Source organism: Ruditapes philippinarum, unplaced genomic scaffold (genome assembly GCF_026571515.1).
Source record: "Ruditapes philippinarum isolate M1 unplaced genomic scaffold, ASM2657151v2 ctg4933_1_1_1_1, whole genome shotgun sequence".
In the NCBI taxonomy this organism is placed as follows: domain Eukaryota; kingdom Metazoa; phylum Mollusca; class Bivalvia; order Venerida; family Veneridae; genus Ruditapes; species Ruditapes philippinarum.
Genome location: NW_026855390.1, coordinates 80819 through 101809, shown reverse-complemented (window position 1 = coordinate 101809; position 20991 = coordinate 80819). Strand labels below are relative to the sequence as shown.

At 30.7% G+C, this 20991-nt stretch overlaps 1 protein-coding gene across 1 annotated transcript; it reads right to left on the bottom strand.

Moving 5' to 3' along the window:
* Positions 1-4: 4 nt before the first annotated feature.
* LOC132743154 (prominin-1-like) lies at positions 5-17963 on the bottom strand. Its single transcript, XM_060731681.1, has 9 exons — positions 17742-17963; positions 17039-17100; positions 16544-16755; positions 10700-10820; positions 9909-9975; positions 6455-6544; positions 4716-4930; positions 324-401; positions 5-79 (listed from the first exon to the last, which is right to left on the bottom strand). The coding sequence occupies exons 1-9, from the start codon at positions 17893-17895 to the stop codon at positions 5-7; spliced, it is 1074 nt and encodes a 357-aa protein (XP_060587664.1). The 5' UTR covers positions 17896-17963.
* Between the last annotated feature and the right edge of the window lie 3028 nt (positions 17964-20991).

The following is a 20991-nucleotide window of genomic DNA, read 5'->3' as shown; positions in this document are numbered from 1 at the left end:
GCATTCAGGATTTAGAAGCTTCTCGTCCTGCTGGATGAGTGACTCTAGAAATATTTTTTGATGCCTGCACACCTAATAACTATGAATTAACATCATTCATTTTTTATAAATGTAAAGTATTTCAGAAATCAAAAGGGGGCAGAAATATTTTCAATATAAAACCCAATTTATAATAACAATAAATGTGAAATCTGAAAAGTTTGGATCCGGGAGCCCAGGGAAATTGTTTTTTTTCCCCAACCGGAAGAACTTAGAAGATACAAACACATATCAGAAAATCAATTTGATGAAATAAAATAAAGCACTGAACAAATTTCACTTACCAGAGTGCTGTATTCAGTTAAATTCACTTTATTTGCTTCTGTTATAACTGCTGAGACCTCATTCACTATCACTGTCAACTAAATAAACATAGAAATATCATTTTAAAGTTATATCACTGTCCATGGCATCTGATCATAAAAATGTTTGGGTATTGGCATCAGTTTGTTCATTATCAGAGAGTTATAATTTAAGTATTCTGAAGCCATATTTCTTTACCCCTTTCTGTAATATGACGGAACTTTGCTACCAGTACAGAGTTTAAGGTTCAAGCTCAGGCTACTAGCTGTGAAGTCTGACCAGACTCTACCCAGCGGGCTGTTTTAACACCTTGACCTTAAAACTTATACAATCCTTACAATGATACGTTGTATGTGAATGGCAAGGCCGTCAGAGAATAGGATTGCGCGGAGGGTAAACTTAACATTCTTTCTTGGAATGTAAATGGACTATCTGCTGACAAAAAAGACAATGATGCTTTTGTAAATATTATTTCCAATAGTGATGTTTGTTTTTTATATGAAACTTGGGCATGTTCTACCAGTAACATTGAAATAAATGATTATATTGTACATAATTTTTATAGAAAATTTAAACACCGTAATGCCAAACGATCTAGTGGTGGTATAGCTTTATATTATAGAGATAGTTTAAAAAACGGCATTGAAATAGTAAAAAATCATTACGATACTATAATATGGCTTAAACTTGATCATAATTTTTTTAAGACTCAAAATGATATTTATATTTGTGGTGCTTATATATGGGTTGAAAACTCTCCTGCATATAACGTTATTAATACTGACTTATTTGAATCTTTTAGAAAATGATATATTTTATATGAAACAAAAAGGTGATGTATTTGTCACTGGAGAATTTTAAACAGTAGGGTTGGTAAAAAGAATGATTTTTAAATTGTTAATGATTTTTTAAATTCATAATCACAGATGATGTTGACTATACACCTGATATGAACCTATTATGGGCCTCAATTGATAATGTAAATAACAGTCACGGTGTTTAAACTTCTTGATCTTTGTAAATCTTCATGTTTTACGATATTCTTAACGGTAGATTAGGCGACACTTGTAAATACACCTATGTTTTCCTAAGGGCGCATCGGTTATTGATTATTTGCTGACCAAAATGAACGTAACTTTTCATTGGTGGACAATTTTACTATAGATTCTATTAATGAATGGAGTGACCATGCGCCTTTGCGTTTTTCTTTATTTTGTAAATAATAATGTAAATAAACCCTGATAGTTTTTCAGAGGATTATTTTAAAATGGGATAGTATATCACACACCAATAATTTTTGCGAAGCGGTCTGATAGCTAAATTACCTGAGCTAAAATACTATTATTGATGATATTAATTTTTTTTCAAACAGAGACTCTATAAATAGTGTATTAAATGACTTCACTTCTGTTAATTCGGAGCGTAGCGGACCCTTTATTTGGAAAATGTTGTAAATTTAAACAAACATGTTTTCCATTTTTAATGATAAATCAGATTATATAGAATAACTCTGAAATGGTTTTTGACAGAGAATGCATTAATGCCAAGAAATACATACTTGGAAAAGCATTAAACGGGTTTTTTAATACATGTACTCAAATGATTCAAATAGAATAATATATGTAAAAATTGTAAAAAAGAAATATAAAGATATTGTGCGCAGAAAGAAAAAAACATTTTACAAAAAAAATGTTCCTGAATTAGAAAAATTTAAAAGCATAGTAATCCGAAACAATTTTGGAAATATTTTAAGAGTAAATCCAAGTTCAAAACATAAACGGTATCCTGTCATGTATTTAAGGAATAATTTTGAGAGCTAATAAAGTAGTGGGATTTATTTTTAACTGTACAAATATTGATGCGGAAAATTTTTGGTGAAAGCCATTCCCTTTTTAATGACTTGAATACTCCATTTGGGAAGAATTAGATAAGGGCCAATACTTTAGAGGAAATTTTCAAAAGCTGTTAAATTTATTGAAAAGGGGTAAATCTTTAGGTAGTGATTATTTAATTGAATGAATATTTCATAGAAAGGTTTTTTTAAATAATAATAGGTTGCGCATTTGTGTGATATATTTAATGCTATTTTAAATTCGGGGTTTTTTATCCAGAAGAAATGGACTGAGGGAATTATAATACCTTTACATAAGAAGGGTAGTAACTGATGATGTTAACAATTATAGAGGCCATAACATTAGTTAGCTGTCTTCAAAATTATTTACCACTGTGCTTAATAATAGAATTGAAACTTTTTGTGAAAGTAATAATATATATCTGATGCTCAATTCGGTTTTCGAAAAGGGCGTTCTACAAATGGATGCTATATTTATTCTTTTGTCTTTAATCCAAAAAATAATTTAAATCAAAATAAACGTTTATATGTAGTTTTTGTTGATTTGATGAAATGTTTTGATAGTATTTACAGAAACGCATTATGGCTCAAAAATGTATAAAATAGGTATCCAAGGTAAAATGTTTAAGAATAATTAGAGATATGTACCAAAATGTAAAATTATGTGTTAAGTCATGTTCTAGTTATTCTGATTATTTCAATTATGCCATTGGCCTACGTCAAGGGGAGGTAATTTCTCCAATTTTATTTTCTCTCTTTGTTGAGGATTTGGAACTTTATTTGCAAGACAACATTGAAACTGGTTTGACATTTGATGATGTTATATTGATTTTATTATTATTTGCTGATGATATGGCCATCGTGGGGCAAGTCACCAATAGAACTTCAAAAATAATTTAGATCTTTTATATTCATATTGTAATACTTGGGGTCTCAAAGGTAAATACTACTAAAACTAAAGTAATGGTTTTTAGAAAGCGTGGAGGACTTCTACCCACAGAACACTGGACCTACGAACGGCCAAATCCTAGATATTGTAAATGATTTTTAACTACCTTGGTAGCTGTTTTAAACTATACTGGTAATTTCACACTTAATCAGGAACATTTAATAGGGAAAGCATTAAAGGCTCTAAATGTTTTATTTTATAACTGTAAGAAATTTGATTTAAAACCAAAAACATTATGCCAGTTATTTGATGCATTTGTAGGCTCAATCTTAGGATATTGATCTGAAATATGGGGGTACACAAAATCTAAAGAAATAGAAAGAATTCATTTAAAATTTTGCAAACGATTATTAAATGTAAGACCTAATACCTGTTCTGCTGCTGTTTATGGTGAATTGAGGAAGATATCCATTATATGTGTCCCGTTATGTTAGAAATAATTAAATTTTGGTGCAAGTTGAAAAAACTCGGATAATATCATTTAAATACAATGTATAGAGAAGGTGTAATTGATTGTAAAAAGAGGGTGTAAAAATTGGGTCTCAAATGTGAAGAAGTTGTTATGTGATTATGGTTTTGCTGATATTTTTGATAGTGAATAATTATATAGATCCTAAATTGTTTCTTCAAAAATTTAAAAGTAGAGTTATTGATACGTATAAACAAGAATGGGCCCAGTATCCTAGATCGAAGTTCTGTTTTATTGTAATTACAAACATTTTAAATTGTGTCTTAGTTACGAAAATTATCTTTGACATTTTACCACGTAAATTTAGAATGTATTTTTGTCGATTAAGACTATCTGTTCATCCTCTCAAAATACAAACAGGAAGGTATGCCACTAATAACATTCCTCGTGAACAAAGATACTGTCAGTGCTGTAATGTTTTGGATATAGAGGATGAGTATCATTTCATATGTGTGTGTTCAAGTTTTGTAGATTTACGTAAAAAATATATAAAAAGTTACTATTATAACAGACCATCTATGTTTAAATTTACTGAATTATTGTGTATTAAAAAATAAAAAAATATTAATAAATGTTTTGCAAATATATCAAAGAAGCCTTTAAAGCTAAGAAATACAATTTTGAAACTCTCAAGGTTGTAGTTTATCCTCTCATGAATTTGGTGCTTGTAATTGTTATGTTTATATTTATTATAATGACTCGCCATACATATATTTATGTGATTATGTTGTATATATTATTGAATTCATGTTAACAAGACGATGTACTTTGTATAAGTCTAGAAAATAAAGTTTCTGTTCTGTTCTGTTCTGTTCCTTACAATACTAAATATCTTGCATGGCCTTGCCCATCTTTAAATCTGAGCAAAACTTTATAACTTTTCAGGACTTTTTTTAAGATACTAGAATAGTTTATGGTGCAGCCCATGATCAGATGGCACAAATCTTGGTCTGCACTTGTCACTAACAGGTTCAATGTTAATCAACAATGGTTTGTAAATACAAATTCAAAGTAGGATAATAGCACATAATATTATTTAGCTACATGTAAGTAAAAACATAACTGTAATTGACAGTGAAAAAGCACAATAAAAAAGCTCATACCTTACTGTTATCTATACTAATATCAAGAGCATCAGGTCCTGCACTATCAGGCAGGGAGTCACAGAATGTTTTACCATCATCTTTACACTCTGTCTTTATTGTTGCATACAGACCATTGATGTTAGTTATTCCAGACTGTAAGTCATTACTGTACTTAATCATTGCATTTACTGTTGTTTTAATCTCTGCCTCAGCTACACGAAGGGCATCTATCTCTGAAAATTATCACAGATAAACACATGCTTTTCTACAAATAAAGGATAGGTTTTTTAAATATAACATATTGTGTTCCAAGGCTTTTTATTTTGCTACTTGCAGCGTGCGAATATCAATTAAATAGCAAAATGGATTGCTCCAGAAAGCTACTACAACATAATTTTCTATTATTAATAATATATACCTATAAATTCTAAGACAAAAAGAGATTCAATTTATTGAAATTCTATTATCTATTTCACGAAAATAATATAGCTGTCAAGATATAATTGTCGGATAATTACATCATTTTGCAAAAGAGGTCATACCCTCAGTAGCACCAGTACTACATTTAAATGCACAGTCAAGATGGGAACCAACGGGGAAAAATAGTCTGGCACTTCTATATATGATAACATATTTGTCACTAACATAATATATAATCATTTCAATAAAAACAAACGTTTTTCTTAAGGTAAGTTCGACGTTTAGTCTTCTTCAGAAAAAATTGACGTTTTTAAAATTACAAATGACGCAACGTCCCTTTAACTATACGCTAAACAGAACATGACGTTAACGCGGGAATAAAAAACTTTGTCAAATAAATTTAGAATCTGTCATGAATATAAATACAGCAATATATAATAAATTACACATATAATATGGATCTGCACATGACTGATACAAAAATTCTCATAATTAATAATAATAAAAAAACCTTGATGTGAGAAAAAACATACTACATGTATATGTATACCTGCTCAATAATGACAAAGTTACATATTGTACAAAACTTTTGCATTTATACCATTAGGAGATAATGTGTTAAGCTTATGAATCCAGTATGATTCTTGTAATACTAATAAGCGTTCCATATCAATGGAGACAATCTCAATAGGCATAAATTTAAAATCCTTAATACAATATGACTGGTTTTATTAAAGTGTGTAGCGACATTGCTCGAAAATAACGGATTTGAAAAATTGTTGATATCAAACCTATGGCTATTCATACGTTTAGACACTTGTTGCTTCGTTTGACCAACATATTGCTCTTTACATTTATCACAAGTGACAAGATATATAACATTTTTCATAGAACAATCAGTATTATAATTAACAATTTAATTCTTACCAGGAATATTAGTACTACTAAATATATATATATACATGTATATATATATATTTTATTTTTTTTTCACTAACAATTTTAGTACAAATTTTTCTATCCATTGAATTGTATAAGCGCTTCATTATTTGTGTGTATTTAAGGAAAACATTTATAAGTATATAATATTACAATGTTATTTTACATTGTAGAGTACAATATTGAATTTGATTGGATAATAACACAGCAGTTAAAACCATATTGGACGAGGTGCTAGCAAGAGTAGAAACTTTTCTACCTGAAGGCAAAATATTAACCCAAAAGATCATGGAACCAACATCCCAGAGTACAAAATAGAAATAATTTCAAATTATTTTTTTGATTTTAAAGGAAAATCTCCATATATCAAAGATTTCAAAAGCTAGAAATATTCTCACCACTTGAAATGATATTTATCTTGCTCTCTATTTCATCTACTATTGGCCTTGCTCCATCAGTGACAGGGTCTGACAATGTGTCAGGCAAATCTACAAAGGAAAACAGAAGTACTTAATTAAACATTAGTAATATCATGAATATATATACTGTTATATATAAATATTTTATTTACCATTGTCAATATTATTTTCAAGCAAAACTAACTTAAGCATTGACGTACCTCATCTTATAATATACTGTAAAATCATTATTATTCGTGGGGCACAAATTTTCGTGGTTTTCGTGGGTAGGTCAATCCACGAATTTAAGATCCGACAAAATTTTATCCCAAAAAATAGTTCTTGCCATGTCTCTATTCTATATATTACAAACATGCATCGGCGCTTTTCCACCGATTTTGTGTAAAAAATGCCCAGAGGCAAGGATTAAAAAGATATGTACATGCGTAAGTAAAATGTGCGGCGATTAAGTGTAAGAATACTAATATAGCATTACGTTATTTATATTATTATTTTACAAGAAATTGAAAATTCACGAATTTAACACCCACGAAAATGCCCGTTTTGATAAAACCACGAAATTTCATGCCCAAGAATATAAGTGAATTTGCAGTAGATATTAAAGGTCATTCTTCAGATGTTACCATTCTTCCATAATATTTGTACATGGTTCAGAACTGTTCACTATTTAGGGGAGATGTGTAAGCGGCCTGATAGACAGTCTGTAGAGTGGCGGTACAGTAGTCCAAGGGTCCCGGGTTCGAGTCCTGGTCAGGCTGCACATTTTCTCACCCTGTGACATAAATCATGTAAATTGGTCACAGTTAATGGATGAGTACAAAGCTGTAATTAATAATTAATTTTGAAAAATGTGCAGGGTGAGAATGTGTAAGCGGCCAGATAGCTCAGTTGGTAGAGCCGCAGTACATTATTACGAAAGGGGCACATTTTTCTCAACCTTTGACATACATATAATTATAATATCTTAATTAAACAATGGTATTCCTTAGAAATTTCTCAGGTTAATTATGTCAGTTCTTAAAACTGCTGCTAAAAAGTTTAACTGATATTCTAGTGACTCTTCTTTCCTTCATTATACAGATGTATGTTGTAAAAATATTTTTCAACCAAACTTTCTTAATATATTGTAGATAGGTGATATTCACTTTTTCTACAAAAACAGGATTTATTTTCATTGAGTTGTATGAAAATATTTAGTATTTCATGAGTGGCGGTAGCCACAAGTAAAATATGATAATTTTCATACCACAAGATGAAAATTAATCCTGTATTTGTAGGAAATCTTGAATTTTCTGTTTAATATATACATTTTCTATTATTTGACATCAGAATTGGAATGACTTTCCCCAAATTTTGTATATTGGCTGTTTATAGCAGAAAGTAGTTCGGCAAACACCAGTGAAAATACGGAAAATATGTTTCACTGCAGTGAAAAATATTTTTTTTACAGTGAAAATACGGAAAATGAAAATACATATTTTTTTCATCAAAATTTCTCAATTTCATTTATAGGTACTGGGATCCTCAATTTTTACTGGACAATCAGTTTAAAGGACAAAATCTATTCCTGTTGAATAAGGGCTTTATTTTTGTTTCAATTCAAAAGTCATCCAATCTGAATTGCACACACACTTTCAATTTCAAAGTAAATAACAACAAGATCACTCTCATGCAAATATTGTTGATTCAGTTATTTATTAGATAACAATTGTCCTTATGTTTACTATTTTATTTCATACTTGCAGGTTATGCGGGGGAATCATGTGTTCTGCGTATGCCCAAATGTTGAGGCCCTTATTTTATACAGGTTTTACTTTAATTTAACTTCTCTGAATTATCTCAGCAGACAATCATAACATATTTTAATGATAAAAAGTATATTTAAATTTAGTTCAGACAGTATTTCGTTGTTGTATTTTATAAGGAAATGCAAAGTAAAAACCACATTGAGAATCAGGTCATGCCCGATTTTTCAAACAAAGGGATGAAACTCTTCATGAAATGTAACTAAAATATATTGTCTGGATTTTACTGGCTTATGATGACCAAAATGAAAGTGTATGACAAAGAATAAAATTACAAATGATTATATCGATATTAATGTTTACTGACTTTGATGAATCAATATGATTATTGAGTTAATAAATAAAATAATGTGAATTTCCATTACACCCCTTATATAGGCCTCTTAGTAAAAAGCATGGCTACCATGTATATTTCTAGTGACATCTTTGGGTTTTCCAATATCTTAACCTTGCCATTCAACAGTTGTACAGCTCGAATTCGCTATTCCTTTCATTATCTGTTTACATCAATATTGACAAAAAGGGGTGTCGATAATTCTAATATATAAAAGCATACTAATTATTGCCTTAATCTTTAACTTACCTAAACAATTACTCATTTTTAACCGCTTCGTCAGTGTAGAGACCGAGGTTCAATTCTTGGAAAAGGCATTTTTTCTTTTCTTTTATTTTTTTGTTTTTAGATATTTTTAAAGAACTGGATTTTAGTTCCTCGTGCATTTATTTCACACAATTCTATTTGAGAACATTTAGTTTAACACACATTCGCTTTAACAAGTAAAAATAGAGGCAACACAGTCGTAATTATAGTGATATAATGGAAGAAATTTACATATATCAATATACAAATGAGCCGAAATTGTCAAAAAAAATGTAGAAAACTGAATTCAGAATTTTAAATAGAATTAAATTGACAATATTTTTCAATCTGTTTGATGACTGTAAAAATCAAATACATTTAATTTTGCTAAATCGTTATAAGTTTAACTTTAATTGTACAAAATATTAAATTAATCACAGGTTCATAAAAGAAAGTAAAAACCATACAGAGTCAGACATAAAAAAAATATTGCACAATTCCAGATTTGAACTCGAAAAGAAAGCATTTTCTTTACATTCTTCATACATGTCATAATCACAACTCTCTAACCATTACGCTACTCGGATTTAAATGCCTATATCAAATTTAATTCTTCTTTATTGCAGCAAAAATGCAAAAAGTAATAACTGAATAACTTGCACAACCCATTATATATAATAATGGTTTGACCGATTAATGTAAACATTATCGTGTTCAACTTATAGTTCACTTGCTTATTATTTAAAGATTAATTTCAATTTAAGACTTCAAAATATTGTGAAACACAATGTCCAGTAAATTGAGTTGTCTACAGGATTTTTTTCTCTTATAATCCCCCACTTCTAGACACATTTTTATGGTAAAATGTAAAATTTCGGGCTTGATAAGATAATGCTAAAATCAATTGGGTAAAACTCCACTGACTTTTTTATAGTTCTAAATAAAAGTTATAGCTAAAAAACAGCATATTTTGTCCAGTAATATGAAGGATCCCAGTATATAATAAATAATAATTTTTTAAAAATATTTTATGAGTATAATAAATTACCATCAAGATTCTTTTTGATATCACCTACAGTTGTATCGAGGACATCCAAAGCGAGGTCTGATGTATCCTGTAAACATTAAAGTGTGTTAATTTGATCATTATCATTATTCATTACACTTTATTTCCCATTTTCATAGATTTTAAACATTATAGAAAAAATTACAGTGTATATACAATCACATTCAATACATGTTATACAATAATTTAAACATAATAAATATAGGTCATGGTTTAAACATAGGTTAAGCACATAAATTTAATTGATATGCATCATAATATACATATCTACATTAATAAATACAAAAAGAAAAACAACAACAAAAAACAAAACAACAGTTTTTAACACTGTACATAACAGACACAATACTATAATCACATGCCCTCCACTACTGTAGGACAATGAATATAATTTCAAGCTAGGTGGATAGTTCTAGCCCTGAGTAAAATACCAACTTTTGTCAAATGAAAGACTCACTGATCTACCCCAAAATAAAATATGATTTTGAGTAATTATTAGGACACTTTTGTTAGTATGGCTTATGAATCATTTTGATTTTGCCGTTAGGCTTCATGATAAATTACTTGTCTCTATATATTATGCAACTTTATTACAAAATTACTATTATAAAATTGTTGATAAGAAACCTATTAAGTATTATAAGTAAATTATTGATAAGAAACCTTTTAAGTATTTTTACATAAGAAATGCATATTGGAAACTCATTTAGTGTTAATTTATTTAGTTTTAAAATCAAATGTATTGTATATCCAAAATTTCATCAAAATCTTACTTTGACAAAGTTATCAAAGAAATCTGCAATATCATCAAGACTGGCGCTGATTACACGGAACATTAACCTCGGACTGGTCAGCAGCCTGTTTCCACTTAAAGGCATACAACATGCCATGGCACTGAAAATATGTTCCTTTCATGAGAATATACAACAATCAAAAGCTTAGCATGCAATGGCACTGAAAATATGTTTCTTTCATGAGAATATACAATTATCAACAGTTTAGCATGCAATGGCACTGAAAATATGTTCCTTTCATGAGAATATACAACTATCAGCAGCTTAGTATGCCAAGGCACTGAAAATATGTTCCTTTCATGAGAATATACAACTATCAACAGCTTAGCATGCAATGGCACTGAAAATATGTTTCTTTCATGAGAATATACAATTATCAACAGTTTAGCATGCAATGGCACTGAAAATATGTTCCTTTCATGAGAATATACAACTATCAACAGCTTAGCATGCAATGGCACTGAAAATATGTTCCTTTCATAAGAATATACAACTTTCAACAGTTCAGCATGCAATGGCACTGAAAATATGTTCCTTTCATGAGAAAATTTAACTATCAACAGTTTAGCATGCAATGGCACTGAAAATATGTTCCTTTCATAAGAATATACAACAATCAAAAGCTTAGCATGCCATGGCACTGAAAATATGTTCTTTTCATGAGAATATGCAACTATCAACAGTTAAGCATGCAATGACACTGAAAACATGTTCCTTTCATGAGAATATACATTTATCAACAGTTTAGCATGCCATGGCACTGAAAATATGTTCCTTTTATGAGAATTATACAATTATTATTAGTTTAGCATGTCATGGCACTGAAAATATGTTCCTTTTATGAGAATTATACAATTATCAACAGTTTAGCATGTCATGGCACTGAAAATATGTTTCTTTCATGAGAAATATACAACTATCAAAAGTTTAGCATGCCATGGCACTGAAAACATGTTCCTTTAATGAGAAAACACAACTATCAACAGTTTAGCATGCCATGGCACTGAAAACATGTTCCTTAACTTTTTTTCATGAGAATATACAACTATCAACAGTTTAGCATGCCATGGCACTGAAAACATGTTCCTTAACTTTTTTTCATGAGAATATACAACTATCAACAGTTTAGTATGCCATGGCACTGAAAACATGTTCCTTTCATGAGAATTATACAACTATCAACAGTTTAGCATGCCATGGCACTGAAAATATGTTCCTTAACTTTTTTTCATGAGAATATACAACTATCAACAGTTTAGTATGCCATGGCACTGAAAACATGTTCCTTTCATGAGAATTATACAACTATCAACAGTTTAGCATGTCATACCACTGAAAACATGTTCCTTTCTTGAGAATATACAACTATCAACAGTTTAGTATGCCACAGCACTGAAAACATGTTCCTTTCATGAGAAAACACAACTATCAGCAGTTTAGCATGTCATGACACTGAAAACATGTTCCCGCCATGAGAATATACAATTATCAACAGTTTAGCATGCCATAGAACTGAAAACATGTTCCTTTCATGAGAAATATACAGCTATCAACAGTTAAGTATGCCATGGCACTGAAAACGTGTTCCTTTCATGAGAATTTAAACTATCAACAGTTAAGCATGCCATGGCACTGAAAACATGTTCCTTCCATGAGAAAACACAACTATTAACAGTTTAGCTGAAAACATGTTCCTCTCATGAGAATATAAAACTATCAACTGATTAGCATGTCATGGCACTGAAAACATGTTCTTTTCATGAGAAAACACAACTATCAACAGTTTAGCATGCCATGGCACTGAAAACATGTTCCTTAACTTTTTTTCATGAGAATATACAACTATCAACAGTTTAGTATGCCATGGCACTGAAAACATGTTCCTTTCATGAGAATTATACAACTATCAACAGTTAAGCATGCCACGGCACTGAAAAGATGTTCCTTTCATGAGATTATACAACTATCAACAGTTTAGCATGCCATGGCACTGAAAACATGTTCCTTTCATGAGAAAACACAACTATCAACAGTTTAGTATGCAATGGCACTGAAAACATGTTCGTTAAGTATTTTTCATGAGAATATACAACTATCAACAGTTTAGTATGCCATGACACTGAAAACATGTTCCTTTCATGAGAATTATACAACTATAAACAGTTTAGCATGCCATGGCACTGAAAATATGTTCCTTAACTTTTTTTCATGAGAATATACAACTATCAACAGTTTAGTATGCCATGGCACTGAAAACATGTTCCTTTCATGAGAATTATACAACTATTAACAGTTTAGCATGTCATGGCACTGAAAACATGTTCCTTTCATGAGAATATACAACTGTCAACAGTTTAGTATGCCACGGCACTGAAAACATGTTCCTTTCATGAGAATTATACAACTATCAACAGTTTAGCATGCCACGGCACTGAAAAGATGTTCCTTTCATGAGAATATACAACTATCAACAGTTTAGCATGCCATGGCACTGAAAACATGTTCCTTTCATGAGAATTATACAACTATCAACAGTTTAGCATGCCATGGCACTGAAAACATGTTCCTTTCATGAGAATATACAACTATCAACAGTTTACTAACTAGAACTCCGCGAGTCGGATGTGTCGCGTTGTGAACAATGTAGTTTAGGAGAAATGGCCAGGACAAAAATGAAATAGGAAAAATAACAAAGGGCAATAACTAAAAAAATAATAAGTGCAGAGCAGCAGTTTCTGTGCATTGCACTTCTTATCAATAAGATCTATCATTGTATGATGTTCAAAGTCCATAGCTTTCATACTTGAGGAGAAATGACCAGGACAAAAATAAAGTAAGAAAATCAACAAAAAGCAATAACTCAAAAAATAAGAAATGCAGAGTATCAGTTCTTATGCACTGCACTTTTTCTTAATGAGATCTATCATCCTATGAAGTCCATAGCTTTCATACTTGAGGAGAAATGACCAGGACAAAAATAAAGTGAGAAAATCAACAAAGGGCAATAACTCAAAAAATAAGAAATGCAGAGTATCAGTTCTTATGCACTGCACTTTTTCTTAATGAGATCTATCATCCTATGAAGTTTCAAGTCCATAACTTTTATACTTTCGGAGAAATGGCTTGGACAAAAATTAAGTATGAAAATTAACAAAGGGCCATAACTCAAAAATTAAGAAATGCAGAGTACTGATTCTTGTGCACTGCACTTCTTCTTAATGAGATCTATCATCCTATGAAGTTTCAAGTCCATAGCTTTTATACTTAAGGAGAAATGGCCCAGACAAAATTAAAGTATGAAAATAAACAAAGGGCAATAACTCAAAAAATAAGAAATGCATAGTACCTGTTCTTGTGCACTGCACTTCTTCTTAATGAGACCTATCATCCTATGAAGTTTCAAGTCCATGGCTTTTATACATTAGGAGAAATGGCAATAACTCAAAAAATAAGAAGTGCAGAGTACCGGTTCTTGTGCACTGCACTTCTTCTTAATAAGATCTATCATCCTATGAAGTTTCAAGTCCATAGCTTTTTTAGTTGAAGAGAAATGGCCCGGACAAAATTAAAGTATGAAAATTAACAAAGGGCAATAACTCAAAAAATAAGAACTGCAGAGTACCGGTCCTTGTGCACTGCACTTCGGGTTATTGAAAGAAGCATGCATACCGAGTTTGAAGTCAATCGGACTTATAGTGACTGAGTTATGCTCCGGACAAGTTTTAGGGGACGCCGACGCCGACAACGACAACGACGACACAGACGCCGCCGACAAAAGTAATCCCTATATGTCACCTTTTCAAGGCGACACAAAAAGGACTTTGAAAATGCATTTCCAATGTGGCTGAAAAGGCTGAAGTTGTGTGTTTCTCACAAAGGTCACGGGCGGAGTTCTTTGAAGGAAATAAACAAAAATAAAGTGTCCTTAGGTACTGTATTTATCTATTTATTTATAATTAGACAAAATATATTACATTGAATAGGCTTTACAAACACTTCTGTAAACAAAAAACATGTCTGCCATTTTGTAAGGCAAACATGATATTTGTGTTTGGATAAATCATCATAAAAGATTCATCTGATTGATTTTGATATATCAAAAAAGTCCTTACTCAACTTTGATCTTTGAAACATCATGCCAGTCACCCTTAAATTACTTTACATGCTTAAAGATCTAAATTGCTACCAATCAAGTTTATTTTACTCTGTAAATCATCTTATATTAGGTACCTTTGTCAAATACTGACTGATGTAAAATATATTTGTATACATGTGTACATAAATATTCATAAATCAAAGTGTATAATAAGTGTGAGAATTTAAAAAAACAAGAACTGTCCAAGGACAGTAATGCTCGACTATTCAAAAAGTTGTCACAAGAGTGTTTCATTGAGTTATAATAATCATGCTTACCTATATGAATACATAAAATTGTCCGAAAAGGTACAAACCCTTCAGTAGTTATGGAGATACCAGCTTACAAGCAAAAATTTACCTAGAATTTCTAAGTCGAAAAAGGGGAATAATTATGCAAAAAAGCAATTAGAGTCATGGGAGTCAGGACTTGTGCCAATCATCTTAGGTAATCACGGAGAACAAGTGTGTGAAGTTACAATCCATTCCCTTTAATTATGTAAAAAAGCAAATCAGAGTTATGGGACTTGTGCCAATCATCTAAGATAATCACAGAGAACAAGTGTGTGAAGTTTCAATCCATTCCCTTCAGTAGTTATGGAGACACTAGCTTACACACAAAAACTTAACCACAGGGACGCCGACAAATGGGTCAGACTGCATTAGCTTGATTATTCTGCGAATAGTCAAGCTAATAAGAATTAAGTCTTGTTTAAAAGTTCTTTTAAGACTACTTGTTTCATGTTAAAAAGCCTTACAGTGTATAATGGTACATCTGTGCTAGTTTACCAAATTTTTGTTTGAATTTTGAAACAGGATATTTCCAAAGAAGCTGTATGAAAGAAGTATTGGTATAATAATTTTATTATTTCCTTTTGCATGAGCGGATGGCGTATTCATGAAATCATCACTAAGTGGTTGAAAACCTACTTAAAATAGCAGCATGATATTTTGTTATGAATCATTTTATACTCAAATTACACGCAATTTTCATGTTTAGAATACCAGTATATCTAAATGTTACAACTCTTTTGAGAATCAACCATAAAATTATGAAAAACAACCTTTATTACCCTTTTTATATTTTAAAAAAATATTTCACACTAGATATCATCTAAGCTTTATACCTTTAAAAAAAACACCATGAATTTTTTATATAGATCAACTGAGGCATTTAAAAGGGATAGATAATGCAAAAGATTATAACAATACATTCTCAGAATTAGATTGAAAATAAAATTTTGTGCAATTCTTAGCAAGATTTGGGCTAAAGCGCATTGAAACGTTTTTTGGTCATTTTTCACAATTAAAATGATAGTGAGACTAAGCGAATTATCTGAAATTTTTACATGTTATTGGTTAATCCCTTCGTCAAATGATACATACTTGTAAATCTCAAAAAAAAAATTTCTAGTCCTATCATTTTAAAAAAACTCAGTGGAATCCCTTTAAATCAATCAAATGTAGAACTAGGAGTAAGAACTAGGAAGTACTTAGAAATGTGTCCAATCCTTAGAAATACATATAATTTATTATTATGGCCTTTGTTATTTACAGAGCAAATATAAAAGCCTCATCTAATGTAATGTGATATATTATCAATTTTAATTATTAACACATTTACTTTGGGTCTGGTATATTTTCAATTTGTATTCAATATCAAGACCAGTCAGACCTATACTGCTTTACCTGAGAAATCCTACTAAGATGACAATCACGCAAGAGTTGATGAACATGAAGTTCCACTTATGTTTCCCGACATTCTGTACAGTCAGCTTGCCTCCACAGCAACCGAAGCAGCAGTGGCAACAACAAAACAACAATGTGAAGATAGGAACCAGTACAGCTAATACAAGCCCAATACATGCAGGTATAAGTAATGGTAACTCATGTGTTATCATCTGAAAATAGTACAATTAACTTGTTTTGTCACAGAAACATTGACAAACATTATTATGAGAGATAATCTATATAAGTATTTTTGTTGAAATCAATCTAACAGGTAAACATTGATTTGAATTTGATCAACAAGCTAATCTTTTATCAAAGCTTAAGACTCCAGTTTTCAGAGGAATAATTTTTCTCATTATACTGCAGCCTGTAATACACATTTCATTATAAATCACTTAAGTTTTGTCAATTTTTATCTGTTTCAAACAATTAAAGAAGTTTTGTTTTAAATACCTCCTCAGCCAGATGGCTAATATCAACTTGAGTGTCTTTATCAAGGGTTGATTCAACTGTTTCTGTATTAAAAAGAAAGAGAAAATTTAAATTGCTCTGAAAAATTCTCAGATTAAGTAAAACAAGAACTTATCATAGGAAAGAAATTGAATGAAATAATAAGTTTTCTCAGTCAAATATGTAACATTTCACTACTCTGACAGGTGCATGAGGTCTAGGACGCACTTGAGACTGTTTATGCCTAATACCTTGGAATCATGGGTATCACGGAAATATGGGGCACCAGTATGAGTAGCCATACAAGTCTCTGGGCTATAATTTTAAAAAACTTTAAAGAGCCTAGAGGTTCACTAGATATTAATGGCTTGTGCAAAATATCTATGGTCTAGGATTTGTTGTTCTAGAAAAAAATTAAGTTTCTTCCTATCATTCCTTTTGGTTGCCATGGCAACCAAATTTCTGCCTGGAATCAAATTCTTTGCACAACTTTGTCTTTGGAAGCCTTTCACTCATGTTCAAAAACCCTGGAAGCCTTGGTTAAAATCGAACTGATGTGGTTTTTGACAAGATTTTTAAGTTAAATAAATAATCTATATAACCAGGTACGTATATTAACATACGTACCTGATATAACCGATGCACACACACATACAGAGGGGAATCACCATATGCATAAATTAATTGATAACATGTACACTTTTACCCCATGGGAAGGGCACCTGTATCGCCCCTCGAACCATTTCCGCAAAATGAGACAAAGACCATGAGCCGCTGACATCTTCTTTTAAATCATACACTCTAGATTTTGTTCCAGCACTAGCTGTTACAAGGCAGATACATAGTAGAATGGTAAACATAGTGTTAATTTTGAATTATTTTTTTTTTTAATAACGAGCGAAAAACTTTCTGCGTCCATCTTGAAATGACGTCATTATTCATGGAAAAGAGTCAACTCGGCCCGGTATGGGTCGCACTAAACTGCTGACGAATTAGCTGACGATATAGATATATAGGAAACTGCTGACCAGTTAAATAAAGAAGGATTATCGGAAAATGCTGACCAGTTACACAAAGAAGGGAAACATCGAAGGTGTGAAGTTATATAAACACGCCGTAGGGGGTAATAAAAAGATGGGAAATTACTTTTATTCTTTTATTTATATTTTTAATTTTTGCATTTATATGACTACTGGTTGGGGAGATAACTTCGGCTGGTTGATAAACTCGGCTTTTTAAAATCAAATCGAGTTATCGGAATTTTTAATCTAATCAAGCTCACCATCTCATACTATCGCTGGAATTTGACAATATCTGGAAATTTTGTCAAGATTGGTAAGAGATTTAAAAAATAACACAGACTTTTACCCTGGATAACAATGAATATGTGGCAGCAATTTTGATGGACTTATCTAAGGCATTTGATTGTCTGCCACATGACATTCTTTTAGATAAGCTAAAAGCATATGGCTTATCAGGCCCTGCCACCAACCTCATGCAATCTTATCTGTCAAACAGGAAACAGCAAATAAAAATAGGCAATATTGTAAGTTCATGGGCTAATATATCAAAGGTGTCCTCAAGGATCAATCCTGGGCCCTCTACTGTTCAATATTTTCATAAATGACATATTTTTCTTTATAAAAAAATGTACTTTATATAACTATGCAGATGACAATACCCTTTCTTTTCGGACTAAATATTTTGATGAACTAATATGTACCTTAGAACAAGAAAGTAACTATCTTATAAATTGGTTTCATTTTAATAAAATGCAAGCTAACCCTGATAAATTTCAAGCTATTGCTGTAGGGAAGAAAACTTTCACTAAATCCCCAGCTTTCAAAATTAATACTAGTGAAATAACATGTGACGAAATTGTAAAACTCCTTGGCATCGACATTGATCAACAATTAAATTTTAATTTTCACATAAGCAATATATGTAAAAAAGCTGCTAATCAGTTAAACATCCTCAAAAGAATAGGTCACAATTTAAATCAAACAAATAGGCTAACAATCTTTCATACTTTTATTTTGTCCAATTTTAATTTCTGTCCTATGGCATGGCATTTCTGCTCAGAAAATAATACAAACAAGATGGAAAAACTACAGGAAAGAGCACTCAGATTTGTATATAATGATTTTAATTCAAGTTATGAAGATATGCTGATAAAAGTTAATATACCAACTCTAAAAATAAGAAGAATGAGGGCTATGGCCATTGAAACTTTTAAAAAAATTTTTCATGATATGTCTCCTGCTGTTCTGTCTGACCTTATTGTCAAGAAAACTACTGGTATTAATTTTAAATATTCAAATATTTTGCAGATCCCGCAAGTAAGAACTACAACTACAGGTAAAAAATCTTTCAGGTATGCTGCACCTGCTTTATGGAATACTCTACCCGAAAATTTTAGAAAATGTTCAAATTTTGCTCAGTTTAAAAAGTTAATTTCATCCTGGAATGGTAAACAGTGTAAATGTATTGCTTGCAGCTAACTTCTATATCTTGATTTACTCCACTTTTTTATTTATTTTTCTGGGTATGAACATTTTCTTTTGGGTCACATTTATCATTTAGCTTCTTCAGTTTTTTTTTCTTGCTTGCTTTAAATGTGTTTTTGCTATTCTTCCCTGCTTATGTTAATATTATCATTTAGTTTCTAGATAGGATGTTGCTTTATTTTGTGATCTTTTGTTTTGATTTTGCTTTTTGTTTTGTTGTTTTGTTTTTTTTGCTTATCTTTTCCAGCAAGACTCAAGCTAGCTGTTAAATGAGTTCAACTAATGACTTACATGTTTAATACCTTCTGTCTTTGTGTAGTCTGAAAATCCATAGTCTTTCATATTTAAATTATATATAAAAATGTTGTTTTTTTGTTTTTTTTGTTTTTTTTTAGTATTTTTATTTATTCATTTATTTAAATAATTCATTAAATTTTTAATTGATTACTCGGTATATTATTGAACTTTAAGTAAATTTTTAGATACTAGACTTTGCTAGTGATGTAGATTTGGGTAAACTATCATTTTTAGTTTTTTAGCATATGATTCGTTTTTATAAATATATCCTAAAAGGTCTATTTTATGCATGTGATGTATATATATCATGTCTAATCATTTTTATTGTAGCTGTTTTATCTTTGTTGATCTTATACTTTATGTTATTTACTGTACAGTCGGTTATAAAAGCTCCTAGAGCTTATGTTTGTAATGTTGAAAACTTGCCGACTTGAAATAAAACTTATCTTATCTTATCTTATCTTATCTTTGTTTATAAAACATGCCTATAAAAAGTACGGGAATCCCATTGTTGTGCGCATGTGCAGCAGATGCTCATTTTGAGGCCCGCACAGGGGTACTTTTATATATTGACCGACTACCGGTAAAGCAGACGACGTTACGTACATTTTGTAGATGAAATTCAGACTCACTTTTGTCTTGCTAACTCAGAAAAAAGGCTGATTACACAATTGTAATCTCTTAGTGGAATGGATTGAAAGACTGATGTTAAATGCTCCTTTTATATGTTAATGTGTAGGTTGCATACCACTAAATTAATTTCTTCTTCACTCTGTTAAGCTAAGCATAAATAAATCTGAATCACTTATTCTTTAACTACATATTTCGTTATACGTTAATAAATGATAATGCTTGTGTTTATACGTAAAAATGATTTATATGTTACATAGTACGTTGGATATAAATATCGTGTTATCATAGATATTCATTATACTAACGTAATGCTCAACAATTTTGGAAACAAATAATTTTTATTTGACATAAATGAGCAGCAAAGAAATAATAAAATGTCTAAACATGTTATTTTACGTTTTAACTTACTCATTTAAGAAGCAAAACAAAGAGCCGGAATTATCTACTCGCGCGCGTTAAAAATATCCTTTTTACGTACCTCTTCCAGGGCCTCTCAAAATTACCCATTATGTTTCTAAA